Below are 21,610 nucleotides of genomic sequence, written 5' to 3' on the forward strand. Positions count from 1 at the left end.
CACTGTGTGAATCACGTTTGTATTTTATTGAACCGCTTTGCGACATAAGGTAAATTACATCACACAGCACCAAAGTTAGATGATCATAGGTAGATTCGTTAAATGATTGAATTCTAATGATATATCTGTTTCTTTGCTAAATGCGATAAGTATGCTCATAAAGGTAAATCTACTGTTATGTTCTTTTCCTTGATCTGCCTTGCCAAATTATTGTAGCATAATTTTACACAGGCTGATAACAAATCTATCCTTTCATAAAACAAAATATTCTTATGCTCTACTAATGTTCTGTTAAGCGAGAATATATTGTGATACTTGTCGATGGAAATGATTGTTTTATAATATTCTTGATGTCTCGATGTTTAATCATTTCAGGCAGCATGTGGAAGCTACTAGTAAGTGCATATATATTTGTTACAACATTTAAGAAAACATCTATACAAGATCGGGGAAATATTATTGATATTTACTATAATTCTATACAGTTGTCAAGATTAACATTATTTTATCTGTAAATCACTAGATGTTTCCCTAAAGAGCATGATCGATAAAGCTGTACCAGTTTCATTTCACATTATCAGTGCAAGCTTCACGTTTCATTTCATGTTCCAGCAAAATATCGCAAAGGAGGATGAGCATGGTCTATGTCTGGGGACAAACGACTTTTTTCGTCCGGGCCTAAAACAGATTGGAAACAGTCTCTATGAAATAAGAAGTTACTTCATTCAAAAAGGTAACAAACGTAATCATTTGACGGACTGCCTTCAATAAATTTTAACAAAGCATATAATTTATACCAAGGACATGTTGAGGTCATTTATAGATACATTTTAGTCAAATCTTCGAAAGACACCAAAACGCTTTGCCCCTTAAAACTTTCAATAGTGCCCTTAACATACACAAAAACATCAGGTAAGTTATTCGGTTCATTTGATCGATGTATAAAATCATACAAATTGCAACTATATTTTGATCTTCTGTATCATAATGTGTCACATAATCGGCATACGGCCATTGTACGTGCGATGGACAAGCTTTCAAAGAACTGTATATTTGTATATTTTCAGATGGTCAGAATACTGTGCCAACGGTCCTAAGAACCCCTTTAGCACAAGTGAAAGAACGACTCATTGAACACATAGAAAATCACACATTCGACTTTGTATTTGATCCTCTGACCAATGAAGTGGTAGACTTTCCAAACCCAAAGGCTGGACCATGCTTTATGTTCTTAGCCCATTCCTTATCAGTAGTACTAGATTTCCCCACGTCACCCCGTCCAAGCCACACGGTATGCGATATATTCCTGGCACTACCTACACAACCTGTGATAGTTTTGTCACTGGTTGATGGAGATGCAGAGTCTCCTGAAGCAGTGATGTACAATACATCAGTGGCCAGAGGAGTGATAGAGACACTCAGCAGATTCACGGATGAAGATGTCAACTCCATACATGGAGTAATTCATACGTCAATCCTCGAGGACGCTGCCTCATTTGAGACTCGACTAAAAAAGTTGGCAATTGATTCTTCACGTTTTGTCACAAGCGATTCTTTGGTAATGACACCTGGCAGATATGAGAAAGTACTCACTGCTTTCTGGGCTGGTGTTGCTGAAACAAAGTCGGTGCTTAAACATACTGGTGACACTGATGGTAATTGTCTGAGATTTCTCACCAAAGAACAATGTGTCATTCTGGTGGAGAACATAAACAATAAGGATGTCCAGGTGAAGTGTGCCCCTGGAAGTGGAGCCACGACGTTGATGCTGGAGGTGGCCAGGAGACTGAACCGACAGGGGGACACTCTGCTGGTGTGTAGGTCACGGGAGGAGAGGGACAGACTCAGGTTTGTATTAAGATATAGCAAATGTAGACTGTATTGAGTCGGTGTACTTAATGTTTGTTGCCATCAGTAACATTAGTAGTCGTATTAAGTTAGGTAACACCATAAAGCATTAAACAATAGAATTACTTTCGTAAATGAGTCTGCAGGAAGAAGCCTTAACTTAAAGCCTTAATGATTGTTTGAAACCATCACTTGATATGAGTTCAGTTTTGTAAAAACGTGTTTCCAGGTCGGTGTACCCATCAGCTGTAGCAGCAGAGGATCTCAGTACGGTTGACCTGTCCTCCTGTGTGTATATCGTGGATGAAACCAACACAGTCATGACACACGCAAGCAGTCGGAAGTGGCGATTTGGAACCTGTAAGTATATTTATATATGACAATAAATTCAGCACTCTGTAGTCAAAACCAGACTCTTTGTCGTTAATACATATACTTCCTTGTTAGATTATGAATGTTATTTTTAATCTGACAAATTTGGTGAAAGAAAGAGAAAAAAAATTAAATAACATAGCATTTCTTAAGTACTGTTGATACAAAAACTCATTCTGTGTGCAGCTAACAGCTTATAGTTTGTTGACGACTTGCATGTTGTTCATTTCAGATGTAACTGATATTAAGGAACTGACGTCCCAAATATTTGAGGCAGAAAGGGTAATGTATGTTGTAACACTAACCATATCATGGCAGGGTCTAGAGGTGTGAATGTTTCGATTGAGACAGGTATTTTCTTCACATATATTTTGAGTCGTCATTTCCGTGGGGAGTTTGTTTCCTGGGCAGGATTGCCGAACACTCATAACCAATGAGACTACAACATGTACTGAGAACACTTAAATAACAACTAGCTGCTATTAATACCAGTCAGTCGTATCAATACCCTACAGGGATAAGAATATATTCATTGAATAGCCATTACTGGTTCCCTCGAAGCCGTTTGTTCCAGAGTTGCTGATTATTAACAAAGTTTTCATTTTATGTTTGCAGGAAACGGAAGGGATAGAGAAACAAATAAATGTTTTGTCTGATGGTAAATGTTTATTACAAAGTCACAATAAATAATGAAGTGAAATAGAATAAAGCTATTTCGTGATGATGATAATGATGATGATGATGATGATGATGATTAAGATAGAGTAAATAACGTCGAGAGAGATGTACCAATAACAACGCAAACAAGCCTCATGATACGACTCTCAGCTTCATAGTTTGTACCTATTATACATGCTTTAGGGTTTAAGTAATTTTGCTTTTTTTCAAAAACATTTCAGATGCTTGGAAGAAACAGATTGAATATCTCCTCAGGGATTTCAGTGTGCTGAAAATATTTAGTTACAAACTGGGACAAACATGGCGTATAGCTGTAAGTTGATGGATGGATGGATGGGTGGATGGATACATACATACATACATACATACATACATACATACATACATACATACATACATACATACATACATACATACATACATACATACACAGATACATAGATACATGGATACATAGCAGAAAACACTGTGATTACAAATCCTTAGTAACAAAGATATAAACGTCTTATAACATACACCAATAGTAACTGTATTAATGCCACTTTGGTATCTTTGTTTATATGCAGGTTCGTCCGCTACGCCATAGTCTGGAGGTCAAGCCACAAGGGCTTACAAGCAAAGGTCACTACGCATTTGAGTATTTCCATCCTTAAAGGCCCACGTAAACAATGCATGTTTTGAAAGACTGACATATCCATTGACTTGGCTAAAACAAAAGTCAGGTTCCCAGGAGATGGAATGATTCACTATTCATTGAAATTACATGAGGAAACCCAAAGTTTAATGTTGATTATTAAAGAGAATAATTATCGATTTATAGATTTCGTTATATAAATGGTTGATTTGGTTTATTGCTGCTTAATGTAAGAGCTATTATCGATGTCTCTTTATAAAACTGCTTGGGGTGATGTTTACTGGGGGTGGGGGATGTGATGACATTCAGAACAAATATTTCAGATGTAAAAGATAGTCTTTCTTCTTATTCATTTCAGCCTTTGGCGGCTTCAGACAACTCTCTTCCACACACGAGGCTCAGTTGTCAGACCTACATGACGGAATGAGACAACAGAAGAATATGTTTCCTCTTCTAAGATCGGTAAGAATTGAAATTACAGAGATCTAGGGTATGAATCGCAAGCAAAATAATGACTAACAAATAAGATATGATAATGAAAATCACATTGTCTATATATTTTGTTTCAGGTCATGATCAAAGATAAAACGCTTCAAATGTATCACGAGGTTAAAATGGCCCACTTGAGGAATGGTATGTAGTGTAGATAATAAGACTGATGGTTATGTCCTCGGAGCATAATGTAGCCAACTAAGTAATGCATGTCATAACACGTTCCCTCCTCCACTGATATTGTCCTTCATTCCAATGTACTCCGCCAAGCCTTCTCCATGACCTTCCTCCAGACCTTCCTTCTCTTGACCGTACTTCATCCCAGTCATCTAATTGGTCCTGTATACCACGCATCCTACTTGCCCCCCTAGTCCCTTGTCAATTTGGCCATTCCTCCCTGGAGCATCTCGTTTCTTATATCATTGTTCTGCTGTCTAAACTCCACATAACATATATCACATGTTATATTTCTGTATTTGAACTGTTATTGATCATGTTCTTCTCTTTCCTTTCTCCTACCACTACTACCCAAAATCCCCAATTCTTCCATCTGTGCTTCACCAGTTATTCCATCTCTCATTCTGGAGCCATTGCATCGTCCTCCTTCTGTGTGTGCTTCATCTTGCCATTCTCCCATCTGTCTCTCGTTATTCCCTCCTACACTCAAACATGTTGTACCAGTGGGACATTTGCCTTTACAGTGGTTCAACTGGTATATAACATGTGAGTAAAATGAGAGTACATAAATGGATACATTTCAAAGACATGTATAATAAAACAATTGAATGATGACTGTACGTTCTAATTGTAGTTTCAATCTTTCAGCTTTGGGTAAAAAAGAATACACAGAATCGAAACACAATTTTACGATGGTAAGGTGTGACATACATATCTATAATCCCCGAAAATGTTCTTCTAAAAATAGATTAAAATACAAAATTTCAAACCACAATGTGCCAACATCATCTTAAGATTTAAAGAAGTTTTTGATGAGATAGTTTGCTAAATGTTGGCTGTTAAATGGAATACATTGGTTCCTTCAAGATCAAGGAAGGTAAGGTTTTATTACTTTTCAGGTTGGACATGTCGAAAGTCCAGGAATTGAGCAACAAATGGGTAAGTTTCAACATATTATTTCTGTTTATTATTATTGTGTTTTTATCGATGCAATATGTATTGATCGAAATTACAATGACAGCATGTTGCTGCTACTCAGTTGTCTCTCTAACAACACTGAAAATGTGAAAACATTTTTGTTTTTGCTTGTTGCAGAGAGGCTTCACTTTGAGTCAGGGAAGGAAGGTAAAGAATCCAACATTCAAGTGTGTAACTTACAAGAATCTCACGTTCCTAGACTGATTATCTTAATCTTATGATTAATGTTATATTCTCACTGTCGCATATTACGAACATATTTAGGAAAGGTGCATATTATCTTCAACTGCAATCTGCCAAGATCTGGATTATAGAAACATATCAAACTTCCTTTTCAACCAATGTTATATCTTAGGTAATCATAGATTACATGACTTTGTGTATTTCAGCCAGTACTGAAGGAAGGTATCCAGACAACCGAATTGGAAATAGAGCCACAGGACACAGATGGAAAAGATCTTGAAAGCCGTAAGTACCTGCAGCTGAGGGTCCTGTGGGTAGAATTAAGATTGTCCACTCGTGAAAACTTAGTAAGAATTATCATAAATCATAAATTTACAAGTTACTTTACCCAGATAAAAGGCATCGCTGCCGTATTGCTCCCTTACAATGATTCCCTTTATATGTGTCTTCAATTTTCAATACAGAACATAAAGTCATTCACGTATTGAAAAGGTCACCATGTGAGTGGTTGATATATTAATTTTCGATGTTTGTTTGTTTGTTTGTTTGTTTGCAGGCTGGGGAGAAATCGACAAGCTTAATCACGATCTGGACAACCTACTGAAGGTAATTTTTCATATATTAATATTAATCATAACATTCATAATAGATTTTTAAAAAATACAATGGTGAATACTGGAATGAAGGATAGACAATTACAAACATTTTTAATTGTTACACGCACGAGTAGATAGATATAGTGTGTCTTATCAAGTTTTTTGTTGTTTCAGGACAGGGATCAAAGAAAAGAAAAACTCCACAAATTATACACGGGTATGTAATCCGCTTCTGGAAACGTATTCACTTAACTGAATGTCCCGCATGTGACGAAATTTCTACTACCATGACTACTACTACTACTACTACTACTACTACTACTACTACTACTACTACTACTACTACTGTTGTTGCTGCTCCTACTACTGCTACTACCAAGTTAAATGATAATTAATTACTAATCATTGTTGATAATGTACTGCTCAATGATAGGTTTATCTACTCTATATATCGTTTTCTTTTCCAGTGGAGTGGCAGGCAACAATGGAGTACCTGACTCGATACACGACGGTCTTATCTTTGTTAGACAAGGAGGTACCCAGTTTCGATGTTGTGAGTATAACCGTTTAGCTATGGATTGGGATATCTACATTTTTAACATTAGTTTTACATTTTACTTTACAGATCATTTCCAATTTTTGGAAAACACATTGTGAAAATGAAAAAAATGCTTGTATTTTTAAAATTGTAGTTAACAAATGAAGCAAGCTTATATCATCATGAGAACATGAAATAAAATTATTCTCCAGACATGTTCACCTCCAACTGAAACTTCTCTGTATAAATTTTACATTTATTAAAGTATTTAACTTCCTCTAACGTTATGTCAGTCTCAAATAAACAATTAATTATTTGTTTTTCATGCTTGAGTTGGAGGATATCCACACTATTCACATAGAGAGAGAGAGAGAGAGGGGGGGGGGGGAGGGGGGGGGGGGGGGGGGATTTTACAAGCTGAACAACAAAACATCCAGTGACATATCAGTTACGTTTGGCAACCAGATGAATGACTGTTCTTGTCTACACATGAAACATGTACCTTTACTTACAGCTGGCTGGTTCTATAACGTCACAATCTGACAACACGAGTGATGGTCGAGGCCACAATAGAGGTAAAACACAACTTGAAGCAATTGATATATTCAGTTCCCCAATCAGCATCAAAATAAAGCTATGCAATGCATTTGCCCATGAGGTACAATCTGCAGCAAACTCTTTTGTAGTGATCCCCATACATCTAGGAAATTGCCAACTACCCAGCAAACATTTGACAGTTTTATAAGTTTCATACATATAAGTCACAAAATATTTCATGAGGGTTTTTTTCTCTTTTGGTAATTATCAGAACAGGATTCTAAAGGACACACAAGAGCTCCCGTTCTGATTCACCAGCTGAGGCAATACCAACAGGGACGACTGACAGAAAACCACCTGGCTGCAATTGCAATGAAGGTAAATAGCAGGGACCAATATCAATAGAAAAACAGATATCTAATCTATCATGGACCTGACGACCAACATGTACCTAGGATAACAACATAGCCCACACACAGCCACTCCATGATATGTCTTTGTCGTTTAAATGAGCACGAAAAGAAGCGAACGTAAAATCTGCGTATGTATTCCCGCTTCTCATGCACTGACCTGATTAAACTTAAATAGTTTATGAAATTCACACACACACACACACAGGCACGCACGCACGCACGCACGCACGCACGCACGCACACACACACACACACACACACGTGTATAGATAGATAGACAGACAGACAGGTGTGTGTGTCTGTATTTTATCTTTGTGTAGTTCATATGTGCTCAACATGCTCATCTTAACATTTATGCATTAAAGTCATTATTATCAGTATGTTCTACTGATATCTGAAACCTATATATTGGGAGATACTTTGAAATATACATATTCATAGCAATGTTTACTGAATTGAATGTATTGTGATTTGATATACATGTATATGGTATATGGTTATGTATATGCTTAGAGATCGGTACGATCTGGGTGTGGGCTGGTTTATCGGTCTGCAAGCTGTTCATTAGCAAAGTGAATTTTCAAAGTATTAATTCAATGCTTGGACGGAAATATCATGATCTTTTTCATGGGTTGATCCCCTTAGTGTAATTGTACTACGACTTTTTCTCTTTCGGGATCTCAAAATGTTGATGATTAAGTTTGTCACTTGGATTATGTCTCAATACTGAAGGAATGTCATCCGCCATTGAACTCGTGAACAGCTGCCTGAATAGTGTCACTGTCAGTTCTTGGTTGATTTCTGTACAACCAAGGATTTTATGACATCCTGTAAAACATGGCAACACGTTGCTGGATTATTTTATCTTGTAGATAATCAGGGAAAACGAGCAGCAACTCACAGAACTGAAAGCAAAGAACGATACTCTGGAAAAAGGTTTGTACTGTTAGGTGACAATGCTTACAGACATATCTCTACTGTTCTGTTCTTATTGAAGTTTTCAACATGCACTGTATACACAGATCGATGATGCTATTATGCTGGACTTCTGTAATACAACTGCTGACAAGGAGCATTGTCCCAACATCGAAGGAGTTTATCTTTCACGTGTAGTTTTGTTTCAATACTGAAATTGTTTCTGAAATTAGCCGTGCTTCATAAAATGTGATCGAAAAAACGGTTTAACGTCGCGTTCATGTTTATTGCACTTAAATAACGCCGATTTTATAGTGCTAGCTAGATACCATGCCTCAGTTTAACATGAATACCCCACTCTGACATGGTAAAATGATTCCGAGCCAACCAGTCCTTGTTCAAGCCCCTTAACGCCGAGTGCCAGGCAGGGTAACAACAGGTGCCATCTTTTACCGTCTTTTCGAATGACGCGGCTAGGGATTGAACCCCAACCTTCTGCTCTTCGGGCGGACGCTCTATTACTAGCCCGAGGAGGCGGTCACTTCACATAAAGTTGTGTAAATTTTATGTTTTTGCAAATAACAACGCACTATTTAGTCATTCCTTTGATCAATGTTTTATTCTAACAAATTCGTTGACAAAACCCATACCTGGTAACCGGAAACATAGCGACACGTCCTAAAATAGGGGTGGTATAACAACTCAGTTTACAATGTCAATATTGGACCACCATTTGATGCAGGTGATGCAGCAGGTGCGCATTGAAGACACGAGATGATTGAAAACAGCCAGGGAGTTGTTGTTCAAAATGGCAAGCAAAGCTTGGCCCAACTTAGCTATATCGTTATCGTCTGGTTCTGTTACTGTTGTAAGTGTCGTTCCATCTCAACCCAGGCAAATTCCTTTGGGAAGAGGTATGGAGAAACACCATGCCATGACAGTACAGCAATGTTATGCTGCCTCAAAATAGGTGTTCCAACACTTGCAACATGTGGTCGGATTGATCCTGCTGTAACGTGACGTTACGTCCCTGGATTTGCACAAAGGGTAGAACATAATCTCAAACGATGTCGTCCCGCTAGCGCATGCCATTCAAATTACCATTAACAATGATGAGTTGTGTTCGCAGTTGAGTTGTGATGCCACCCCATACAATGACACCTCCAAACCCAAACTGACGATGTTGAGTAACACAAGCGACAGTAAGACGTTCTTCTCGGTGCCTGTTGGCCCTTACACGACCTTCCGCGCTGACAACTCAGTCCTGTCTTCTGAACCTTATATGCTGTCAACACCAAACTAGACGTGACTGACGGTGATGTGGAGGCAACATTTGGGATATCGCTGAATGTTGTGGTCAGATATTATGCTTCCTCAACCGGTTGTGTATGGTTTTGCCACTAATTGGTCTCAACCTAGGACTTGTCCGAGCTGTTTATGTAGCAGTTTGGTATCGATTCCGTACATGCACCAACCGAATACGGTTGGCTTGTTGACATGACGTCACACATTTCAAACCGGCCCGTGGTACGTTTCGAGTGTTGCCATGTCATAGATGATATTGTGTTTCGATAAACATGAAAGTGTCTGACAACGTTGTTTTGCGCCGTTCCTGTTTGCAGCATACCCACGGCACATAGCCGTTGCATTGCGTGAGCGTAAGTTTCCCAAAAGTGTTTTGTTTATGAGCACCTGATAGATAGACAATTATTGTGTGCTTTTGACAACCAAAACAACGTGTGTGAGTATCATGTCCCGACAAACACGCAATCATTCAAAGTGTGCGCCGTGAATGAACATGCACGTGCGAATTGTGAATCTCGACATTAAAGTCGAGGAGATGTCTCCATAAATTTGTATTGAAAGATGCAGATGTAACGGTTACTATTTTCCGTTTATGTACATTCAAACCATGATAATGAATCGGAATCGGAATCATACAATGGCCTGTTCTTTTAGCAGAGATTTATGATTATTGTAAGGTGGTGTCGCCCTTGCAGGGGTTCATTTACTAAAATGGTCTGTCAATGCCATAAAAGTATCTTTTAAATAAACTTGTGAGAGAATCAAAAGATTTTGTGTCCATGCGAGATATTCCACCCCAATCTGCCACTGTCTATGTAATGTTGTGTAGTTTTATTATTAAGTTGTTGATCTCCAAACTTTTACCCAATCAAAGCAGCCAATACCTTAATGTGTAAAGATAGTTCTCATCTTTCAGACTATGGAAGCGCTGTACACATTGTTGGACTCACATGTCAACCTAGACTGGTTTCGTGTAAGTATTGCCAGTCAGCAATATGGGAGCAACATAACGACGAATCTGAAAAACATAAACTGTCATGGTATAATTGCAAACAATGAGGCAGGCAACATGTTATCAGATTCCATTTTATATAGTTATGACACCAAGCAAAGAATGCAAGGGACATAACTCTTACCATGTATAAAACATATATATCCAACTTAAAAAATATGGACAGTAGCTCTCTTTTGACATATAATAGATTATAACTTAACATAATTAAAAGTAGGTTTACTTCTATGTCCAATAATAAAAAAGTAAAATATACAGTAGTCTTTTGTACCTGATGCAGCACAACTGCTAAATGCTACTGAGCTTATGTTGAAACTCGGGCACTTCAACTGACCAGCAGAAACATCGACCAAGTTCAAGTTAGTATAAAACGTCAACGCCAAAGGATAATCTATCTAGATTATCTGCCGTAACAGATTCCATTGGGCGTAAAAAGCAAAATGGCGGTGAAAATAATATGAATGGATCACTGAAATCAGTGATGACACCAGGTGTTCGCGAAAAGGGTAAGCATGTCACTCACACAATTTACATTAAAAAGTAATTGTTGTCTGACGCGGTGAAACAGTACTCCTGGCATACAACGGTGGCCTGTAAACAAACCAGACAATCAGTTGAAGGATCAGAATACCCAGTGACAGGATAGCGCATTTACTGATTTTGCTGAAACTAAAAACGATATGACAATTTTGAATAATATCTGCTGAATCATGAAATATGTTCGGGTTTTCTTCAACACATTTGGAGACGGAGGGGCTTGGGGCAGTTATAATGTGTCACTGAAACCAGGTGTTCGCGACCTACATGACCTATGCTAGTATATTGACCTTCACTATGTCTTTATCTGCCCTATGAGAGAGGGATAATTTTGCTTAAAATGCAGTTCATGTGACTTCTAATATGAATCTATTCGTGTACTGACCCAAGTGTATAAAATGTCTCATGAACTCACAATGCATACTACACTGTAGTAGAGTTTATGTATGTGTGATGCCTACATTCGACTTGTACATAAAGATTAGGAAAGAGATGCTACATTTCATAGTACGCTACATTTCACATTGGGTGAAACACAGAATGTTATACAGTTGTGGTTTTAATTTCTTTTCATGTGTATTTGTATTATTTGGGCAATGTTGATGGATTGTAATTGTGATTGTGGTTATATGGGAGTCCACCCTCTCCGCGTAATTTTAGAAATTAGAAGTTTAGAACAAAAAAACTTGTCACTATAAAGCATATATGCTTATAACGAACTGCGGTTATAACGAATTAAAGTTAGTGATCCCTTTAAGTTCGTTATAACCGAATTTTACTGTATTTGTATGCAAGCAAGTCAAAATTATTTCGACAATTTTGATACATTTTTGCGTGTTTTAGGCAAAAATGCAGCTTATCTGAGCTCTGTGAGACAACAGACGTCTTTATTTCTCAAACTCCCGTGTTGCAGACTGGTGATCCAGTGTGGTTTGGTTGGTTTGTTGTTTAACGCAGCACTCAGCAATATTCCAACTATATGATGGCTGTCTGTAAATAATCTATTCTTGACCAGACAAACCGGTGATTGATATCATGAGCATCGATCAATGCAACTGGGATCGATGACATACATCCACCAAGTCAGCGAGCCTGACCTCCCGATCCTGTTAGTCGCCTTTTACGGCAATCATGGGTTGCAGACTGGGGATGCATTTGGATAGCAATGAGGCGAGAGAAAAACTTATCCCTGGGTTGTAGTACCGTGTGTTACCTTAAATTGTTTCCTTATAACACCCCGACACAAAAAGCAACACGTGTATCAGTCGGGGTGTATTTACAATAACAAGATCAATCGTGTGAGTTATTATTTTATTTTTTTAAATCACACCGCATGCAGCATGCATATGGTCTGACCTATAGGAAATAAAAACATGAAATTTAGATTTGTAGACAAGGCCCAGTTCACAAAATGTATTCTGAAGTCTCAATAACGACTACAAGTTATCAGAAAATGCACTTCGTCTTCAATACTGTAGGCATAAAACAAATTCATGTAGGATTTGATATGGGAGTTTGGGGCTTTGAGAAACGGCCGAGAGGTTATGTGCCAATCCAAATTCTGAGAAAATACTGCGTTGCGATCTCTAATAGTAATACTAAAAACATAATGCGAGACACTCAAAGAAAATTGAAACAATGCTGTCCTTCACTTAACGTTTCACACACACACACACACACACACACACACACACACACACACACACGCACGCACGCACGCACGCACGCACGCACGCACGCACGCACGCACGCACGCACGCACGCACGCACGCACGCACGCACGCACGCACGCACACGCACACACATACACACACACCTGTACATGGCGACACACAGACTGTGACGGTGTAACGGTGAAAGTGACTGAAGCGGACATAGAATATACCTGTTCATGCGGTGGATGATGAACACAAAAATGTCAAAAATATCCTAAAACACGATACTTTTTAGTTTATTTTCATCCTATTCTGTAAAAGATTCATATAGAATCCACACACAAACACTTTTGTTGGGAAATTCACTCACTGAGATCGTATTTCATACACGAACATCGTCCACGTCTGGCAGATATCTGCACAATGGGGGTAAAACAAAAGTGTACCAAAAATTCTTTTATATTACATTTTACGGTAAATTAATCCATTTGTTTCTTATGAAAGGCATTTTGAATTCTCGTAGTAATAGTTTTACATTGTAATTAGCGCGCTAATATAGCGCAGTTGTGGGAGATATTCTGTACTGATGAAAAACACAGACGAACATTCAGCGCGCTGTTTGGAAACAAGCAAACAATCAGCCGATATTTTCAGTAAATCTCTTTCTGTGTCTCAGTTTGTAGGAAACAGTGAAATAATCTTGCTACACAACAAATACAATGTTTATTTCCAGGTCCTAAACTTCACCTGGACGCGGCTCGGGCCAACACAAAATGGTGCCACGTAACTACAGACGGTGAGCTGGTCAACTCGTCGCCCGACACACGGGATGAGGGGCGGAACAGGCTACGGGAGTACATAGGGACCTGTAGCTCCCCCATCCCCCTTCCTCCACCCCCCTCCACCCTCAACCCCCTCCCCACCACACCAACATACTGGGAGACAAAGACCAGGGTGCGGGTGGTGGGGAAGGGAGGGTGGTATGTCCTGGAGATGGGGGTGTGCGAGGCAGGACAGGTGGACAGTGGGTACTGGGTTTCTCTACAGCGTCGCTCCTGGTGTGTCCGTGTAGAGAGATGTGGCAGACACGGGGAGAGTCTCTGTACCAGGGTGTGTCGGGAGGAGGAGCAGGGCGAGTGTCACCAGAACACCGTGTCCCCCACTCTCGGCACACAGGCCACCCTCCACTATGGCGTGGTGCTGGATGTGGGGAGGGCGAAAGTGGCCTTCATTGACTTGGACAGGGGGATTGTTCTTGTCAAGTATGATGAGGTGTTCCGGGAACCTCTTGTCCCCGTGTTTAGTGTTGGGTATGCGTCAGCTGGCTACACTGCGGCGATGAGTCTGATCAGCGGGGAGGACGTCGACATGACAGACACCAAGAGGGCCCTCGTCTACCAAGCGCTGAGATAGGAAATAAACTGGTTCTGTAAAGTTGTCCGTGTAACTGAGAGATTTCTATCAACTGTTTCAATGTCAGGCGGGGAAAGTGAGTGAAGCGGACATAGAAGTGTTCGGTTTGTGTTCTGTTTGTTGTGTACAAAATACAACCAAGTTCTTCACATGTCTGGTTTCACTACTTTCCTGGTTTCTCCTGGAGTTGGAAATTATTTTAAATACTCACACGATTATTGTTGTGATGGAATTATTGGTGTAGTTGCTAAAATTATGTCACAGCAACAACTTTCTGAAATGTGATGTGAAACAGAAGTGAGTACATGGGCAAAATGTAAAAGTTCTTTCAAAACAAGATTTCTTCTGCTAATATTGATTTATTATGATAAAACAATTGTTTTAAATACCCACACAAATATTGTTATAATGAAATAATTGCTGTAGTTGCTGAAAGTATGCCACAGCAACAACTTACTTAAATGTGATGTGATACAAGTGAGAACATGCAGTGCAAAAATGTAAAAATTGTCGCCAAACACGATTTCTTCTGCTTATATTGATTTATTATGATAAAACAATTATTTTAAATACTCACACTAATATTGTTATGATGAAACTATTGCTGTAGTTGTTGAACTGATGTCACAGCAATAACTTTCTGAAATGTCATGTGACACAAGTGAGCACAGAGACAAAATGTAAAAATTCTTCCAGAAGATGATTTCTTCTGCTTATATTGATATAATACTATAAAACAATTGTTTTAAATCCATACATAATATTGTTATGATTAAACTATGGCTGTATTGGCTGAAAGTATGCCATAGTAACAACTTCTGGTGAAATGTGATGTGAGGTATGTCACAAAGAAGCGAGTGTACAGACACAATGTAAAAATTGTTTCAAAACAAAACAGTGTCTGCTTATATTGATTTTATATACTAAAATAAGGTTTTTAATTTCACACATAAAACTTGTTGTGATGAAATTATTGCTGTAGTTGCTGAAATTGGTAACTCGCCACTATCTGGTCTGACACAGAAATGAGTGTCCCAACAAAATATTAAAATTGTTTCCAAACAAAATTTCTTTTGCTTATGTTGATTTAATACAGAAAATATTTGTTTAAACCCACACAAGAATCTTGTAGTGATGAAGTTATTGCTGTATTTGCTGAAACTATTCCACATGGTTATTCGTTGCTTTTGCTGAAGCTAGTGCACACACAACATATAAACATTCTCTCGGAACAAGATTTCTTCTGTTTGTGAAGGTGTGATACTGTAAAATGTATATCTTAAATCCAAACATGAATAAGTTATATTAATGACATGGTTACTGCTGGCATGGCTGAAACTAGGCACATTTGTAATTCTCTTGTATTTGATATTCATGACTCAATAATGTCACCATTTACTATTAGGTTTTTTTTTATATTTGCGAAGATTTACAACTATAAGATATCTGTTTTGAATACCTACGCTAATAAATTTATGACTTAACAATTGCCATAAGTAAATAACAACAAAGAAAAAACAGCTTCTCTATTCATATAATGCCAACAGTGGCCAATTAATTGCCAATGTCGACCCGATGTAGGTGTGCTAGCTGGGACAGGATCATGATGATAGAATATTTATTAAAAAGAGTTCATGATTATCATATTCTTCGAAAGAAGAGACTTGACTCAAAGCTTCCTTTTTCTAAATTATTAAATATTTTATGACATGGTAAAATTTTGCATGTAACTCAGCAAGACACAGAAGATTTTGAAATATTACTCCAGATTCCATTATTTCATATTCCTCATGTATTCATTCTTTAGAATAACTGTTTTATCACCTATACCTTATTTTAATCAGGGTGTACTGGGGGTCCAGTCCTCTCACAGCAGACTTTGATCATGGGTTCTAACATCAGATTAGCCTCATCTTCCTGAGGCAAGGGAGTTGACAGTTTTTACCCTTGCCAAACTAGGCAGGAATTCCACAGTTACATTTGGCTGGACTAACGAGTCTATGCATAGGCCAATCAAAATCGTGTAATGAACTAGTCATCATGGATTTCAACATGCAGATTTCGTTGACTGCAAGATGTGCAAAGCATGTGCACTGACAACTTGGCAGTGACAAAAGATTTTGGCAAATCTTTTCATGTTTTTAATTAAGGTAGTCAAAGGGTGGGAACAGGACTTTATAGTCGGTTAACTCCCGTGCCTCGGGAGGAGGGATTATCCCTGATTATGATTCTTGGTTTGGCAGCACCATACCTGTGTTCGTTGGGTAAACATTAGTGATAAATGTCTGAGGAATGCATCACTTTAGGTATTTCCCCTACATTAAGCTGAGACGCCATGATAGGACCGAAATTCTGTCCAAAGCTGCATTAAACCAACCTGATTAACCAGGTTTCACTGTATGTACAACAGCTTACCACAACACAACTTTGTACACAATATGATATGCAAACCAATTTTGTATCGTTGTACAAATCCAATTTGATTGAGTGTTTATTTCACCTGGTGACATTCATCTATGTCGGTGTAATTTGGATGTTGCATGTATGCTGTGTTAATCATGACCCATGTTGTCCGTATATGTGGATGAAATTGCAGTCTCACGATTAATAGAGTTCTCCACTTTTGATAGGGATATTTTTTATTTCCAGGACACACAAAACTGATTCTCATTATATGTCAAGTGTTTATTAAATGGAATGACATATCTGATTATCCCTATCAAACGTTGAGTAGCTCAGTATAAAAAATATGTCTATGTGTATTTCTGCATACATGTAGCTATGGCATAGTAATTAAATCATATGAATCTCGTTCTTGTGTTACTTTGTATATTTTTATTGATTTTAATTTGATGCTCAAAATTGACAGCATATAGATGCATCAAGTGTAGCATTCTGCAACCTTCATCCTGATCAATCATACAGAGAACTTGAATTTGATGCTCAAAATTAACAGTATAACCCATAAATATATATGCATATTGGTCCGTAATAGCAGGATGAGCCATACATACCCTAATGTATTATCATAACTTATTGATTGTATGCGCAGTTGGTTGGTTGTTTTGTTGCTTAACTTGGCACTCAGCAATATTCCGACTATATGACGGTGGTCTGGACCAGACAATCCAGTGATTGACATCATGAGTCACCTTTTACGGCAAGCATGGGTTGCTTAAGACCTATTATACCCCGGATCTTCACGGGTCTCGTATGCATAGAGATCCATGTTATCTCAATGTATCTAACCTTCTGATACTGATTGACTGAGACCCATTATTTTCAATTCACTCTTCTAATATGAAAGGTACATTTCCTATGTTCACTGCTTGAATTGTCGAACTGTTGCCATAACATTTTGCATCTCGCACTGTGATGTAAGAATATCACATTACAATGTAAGGCGCCTTTCTCAAGATATTTATAGTTTCCAAATGAAATAGATCTATGGGGAGTAACTCCAATTTTAGCTTCTGTCTTTTTAACGCCGCACTCGGCAATATTCCAGCTATATGACAGAGGTCTGTAAATAATCGAATCTGGACCAGACAATCCAGTTATTGACATCATGAGCAACAATCCACACGTTTGGGACACGATGACATGCATCACCCAGTGAGCGAGACAGACCATCCGATCCCATTGGTCGTCTCTTATGACAAGCATTGTCGCCTTTTCTAGCAAGAATGGGTTCCTGAAGATCTATTCTATCCCGGATCTACCTATTATATTATCAAAGATAACTGGCGGTGTGCCTACAGATCCATGTTAACACAATCTGTTACACTTCCCTACTATATTATCAGAGAATACTGATACTATGCCCACAGAAGCGTGCACCTACTATTTTCTCCCAAGAGTGAGGTTGTATGCATGGATGCATGTTAATGATAATGATGAAACACACACTTGTTGAAGGTATTGTATATTGTTTTATTTACTCCCATGTAAGCTATATCAGCGTACAAACCATTCTGTGTAAAATATGTTGAAAAAGACATTGCACTCTATTTGTTATATTGTCAACATGCACACTTTACATGGCAAAGGAACAGCAAATGGGGCCGACCTTGCAGACCTAAAGCACTGAAATACCTGAAAAGGATATGCGTTCAATTCACTGTCTTCAAGAAGCAAGACATTCTACATTTTTTACTTCAAACACACATTCAAACAGGAAGGAAAAAATCATCAAGCCCAGATATGAGCACCATTGACCTCGACAAGGAATATAAGGGATCGAGTAACCGGTTCAAGATTATTCAACCTGCAATGTCCAAGTTAAACATGAAACTATTTTTACATTTGGACATCAGCACATTCTTCGTAATGAAAAGTGTGGCAGGAAAAGTACAAACAATTGTTAACAGAAATCATGGACTTTTGTAAACATCCGTGTAGTTGGTGCATGTCTGCTTTCTGACTAGACACAAAATGAATCTCAGTTATCTTGACAAAGTACACGTCACGCTCACACAAATAACACATATCACTCAGAAGCAACATGCTCACTGTTAAAGTTAACTGATTGTTACTTATTCCACCACAAGTTTGGTGGACAATTGACTCTGATAAAGTCAGAGGTTTCAAATCGCAATAACAAGGTTCTGGCTGAAACAGCTAATCTGATGCGAGCATCATGTGTACATGTCTTACACAGGACCACAACGCAAAGCCTGTCATGGTATTTCAGTGAAGGAAAGAAGTATTTACCTGTCCCATAGTTTTTGAAAGTTTCTATGAAAATGGGAAAGTTGTCAAAAGATATAAATAAGAAGTTAAAATCCATAATTAACACAGCAAGTAATAGACATTTTCTTTTTTGCCATCATTCATATCCATTTAAAATAATTTACAGCTAAAAGATATACAGTTAACAGTAGCTTATATGCTGTAACATAACAAAAATACTGATCAAATATGTGGTAGTCTCAACTCACATACCTAGCCTTACCATTTAACACTGGTACCATTTATATACATTGCAAATAACTTCCTGATCACGAAAGACGAATCTGTATCACTGACTACATCCTGAAATTCACTTAGACGCCCACAGCTTAGTATCACCTGTGGTACATTCCATACAAACTGATTCATGTCATTCAACCCTTCGAAGGTGACACACGAGTTCCAGTCATCCGTCACCAAATACCTGTGCAGAGTTGCTTCCATTAGGCATGCCTGGATTCAATGATCATGGGTTTGTGTCCCAGGTTTGATATTGGTTCTTTGTCATGATGGTGTATATTTTAGGTCTGCATCACTTTCCACTCACATTAAGCTGAAAATATATGTCATAGCGGAAATACATTTTGAAGTGTCATTCACCCAAACACACTCACCACGTACTCATTCAAACGTTTTTTAGAGCATGGGATTGAGTTAAGATATTTTTTAGTTTACAAGAAGATGAGAACACCGAGAGTCTTACCACCCAGACAACGTTAACAGCATTTATTTTTTACTGTATGTCTCATAGCCGACATTACAGAGCCGAGAAAGCTCTACAAAGCTGAGGTCAGTAAAACCAAAATAAATAAAATATGTAATTTCGTTGAGAACAATTCAACATTCATCCAACAATCATTCAACATGTCTACCATTATATCATGAGTCCAAGTCGTAGTGATATTCATCAAAGGAAACAATATACCAGGTATATTAACAAGACACAACCAAAACCGGGAAGTAGAAATCATCTAATACTGAAACATCAACAGCATTCATTCTTTATGGATGCTTGTCTTTGGCAGCTGTTCATCATTCTACCATGAATTTGGAATTTACTCGATTCTGATTGGTCAATCAGAGGCTATTAAATCACAATAAATCCAATATGATTGAAACAGCTGGTTTAACGGCCTCTTTACCGCTAAGGATATGCATGTGCACGTTGTGCTTGCCCATAAAGATGGCAGAGCTCACGAATTCTGTGTCAGTGGGAACTTTTGATACAGGATGTTTGGCTGATGTCTGTCTCGACCCTGGAAATGAATGGAGTGACGATGATTTTGACATTATACTCTCCAATCGGGACAATTCTGGTGACTATAATAACACAAACATCTTCAGAAATTTGTTTTGAAAAAATCAGTTTAACAAACACGTAAACGACATTTGTCGTCTGCTGCTCAAGCTATCATATTATGATGTAAACACACACACACACACACACACACACACACACACACACACACACACACCACCCCTCATCCCCACCACCCAAAAAAGAAATTTAAGATGAAATCGTGAACGATGGCATTGTCTTTATTGACAGACGTGAAGGACACGCCGCCGAAAAGGCAAAAGCGTGCCGCCGAGCGCCCCCTAATGAAGAAGTACCCGAATGCTCGGACAAAATCAGCATATAATTTGTCAAAATAAAAAGACATTTAAATACATTTTGGGGAAGATGCTTTGAAATAAAATCGGTTTCCTAGACATTAATTTTTTTATGTAAATTATTTGCAACAGATGGAGAGGCCTTGTGGTGTCGACAAGACAGTGACGAAACATTTAGCACAAGTTGCAGAGTCTGATCTTGACAACATATTCCTAAGCAAAAAGTACCCCTAAGGGCCACAAACTGGGGAATAAATATTTTCAAACGTAAGATAACCCAATGTTTGTTTTTATGAACATAATTTAATGTACGAATGTGCAGATAACAAATTTACATCAAATTAAAAAAAATTGCAATCTTAAAATGAATCTATTACCTGTTTAAAAATTCCTTCCTTGATCACATGAATATGACTATTATTTCCATTATATTCAGAATGTATTCCATTGTATTACACAACATGGTAAATCCGTGGAATTTGTGGGGCTTCAGGCTGAGGAACTGTGCAAACATTTGAAGCACTTTTATGCAGATGTTCGTAATGTGGATGGCCAATATTATTCCAAGTCATCCTTCGTCGGTATGAGAGCAGCAATTCACCGTCATATTCGCGCTCCTCCACATGATCGGAACATCAACATATTGCAGGATAAGGAATTTCACACTGCGAATAACGTGTTTCTCGGTATGTTGCGTAAACTAACAAAAGACTTGGCCTAGATAATGCTACGCACCACGATGCCATATCCCCTGGGGATTTTCCAAGATTCGCGATTTTCAGTCAGTAGACAACCCTGTGAGTCTTCAGCAAAAAGTATGGTTTGACCTCACCCTTGGTTTCGGTCGTAGGGGTTGTGAAAACCAGAGGGAGTTGTCTGTCCATTCCTTTGCAGTTGAAACAGATGAAGTAGGGGTAGAATATGTAACAATGTCCCATTCAGAGGCTACAAAAAAACATCCCGGGAGGGTTGCAGGATAAAG

General features: G+C 38.3%; 1 protein-coding gene across 1 annotated transcript in view; it reads left to right on the forward strand.

Annotated features, from left to right (window-relative positions):
* Positions 1-17,094, forward strand: part of LOC124118569 — a 132,965-nt gene extending 115,871 nt beyond the window's left edge. The window contains exons 14-35 of the mRNA XM_048390494.1: positions 376-395; positions 613-733; positions 1,068-1,848; positions 2,078-2,208; positions 2,453-2,502; positions 2,836-2,878; positions 3,120-3,211; positions 3,465-3,519; positions 3,891-3,994; positions 4,102-4,165; positions 4,850-4,896; positions 5,101-5,140; positions 5,297-5,346; positions 5,569-5,647; positions 5,919-5,968; positions 6,133-6,175; positions 6,426-6,511; positions 7,011-7,071; positions 7,305-7,411; positions 8,319-8,382; positions 10,583-10,639; positions 13,604-17,094. Of these exons, the coding sequence (XP_048246451.1) occupies positions 376-395; positions 613-733; positions 1,068-1,848; positions 2,078-2,208; positions 2,453-2,502; positions 2,836-2,878; positions 3,120-3,211; positions 3,465-3,519; positions 3,891-3,994; positions 4,102-4,165; positions 4,850-4,896; positions 5,101-5,140; positions 5,297-5,346; positions 5,569-5,647; positions 5,919-5,968; positions 6,133-6,175; positions 6,426-6,511; positions 7,011-7,071; positions 7,305-7,411; positions 8,319-8,382; positions 10,583-10,639; positions 13,604-14,283 (2,825 nt within the window). The 3' untranslated portion in view covers positions 14,284-17,094. The remainder of the gene's footprint in view (positions 1-375; positions 396-612; positions 734-1,067; positions 1,849-2,077; positions 2,209-2,452; positions 2,503-2,835; positions 2,879-3,119; positions 3,212-3,464; positions 3,520-3,890; positions 3,995-4,101; positions 4,166-4,849; positions 4,897-5,100; positions 5,141-5,296; positions 5,347-5,568; positions 5,648-5,918; positions 5,969-6,132; positions 6,176-6,425; positions 6,512-7,010; positions 7,072-7,304; positions 7,412-8,318; positions 8,383-10,582; positions 10,640-13,603) is intronic.
* The last annotated feature ends 4,516 nt before the right edge of the window (positions 17,095-21,610 follow it).

This window comes from Haliotis rufescens, unplaced genomic scaffold (assembly GCF_023055435.1).
Source record: "Haliotis rufescens isolate VD_foot unplaced genomic scaffold, xgHalRufe1.0.p SCAF_9, whole genome shotgun sequence".
NCBI lineage: Eukaryota > Metazoa > Mollusca > Gastropoda > Lepetellida > Haliotidae > Haliotis > Haliotis rufescens.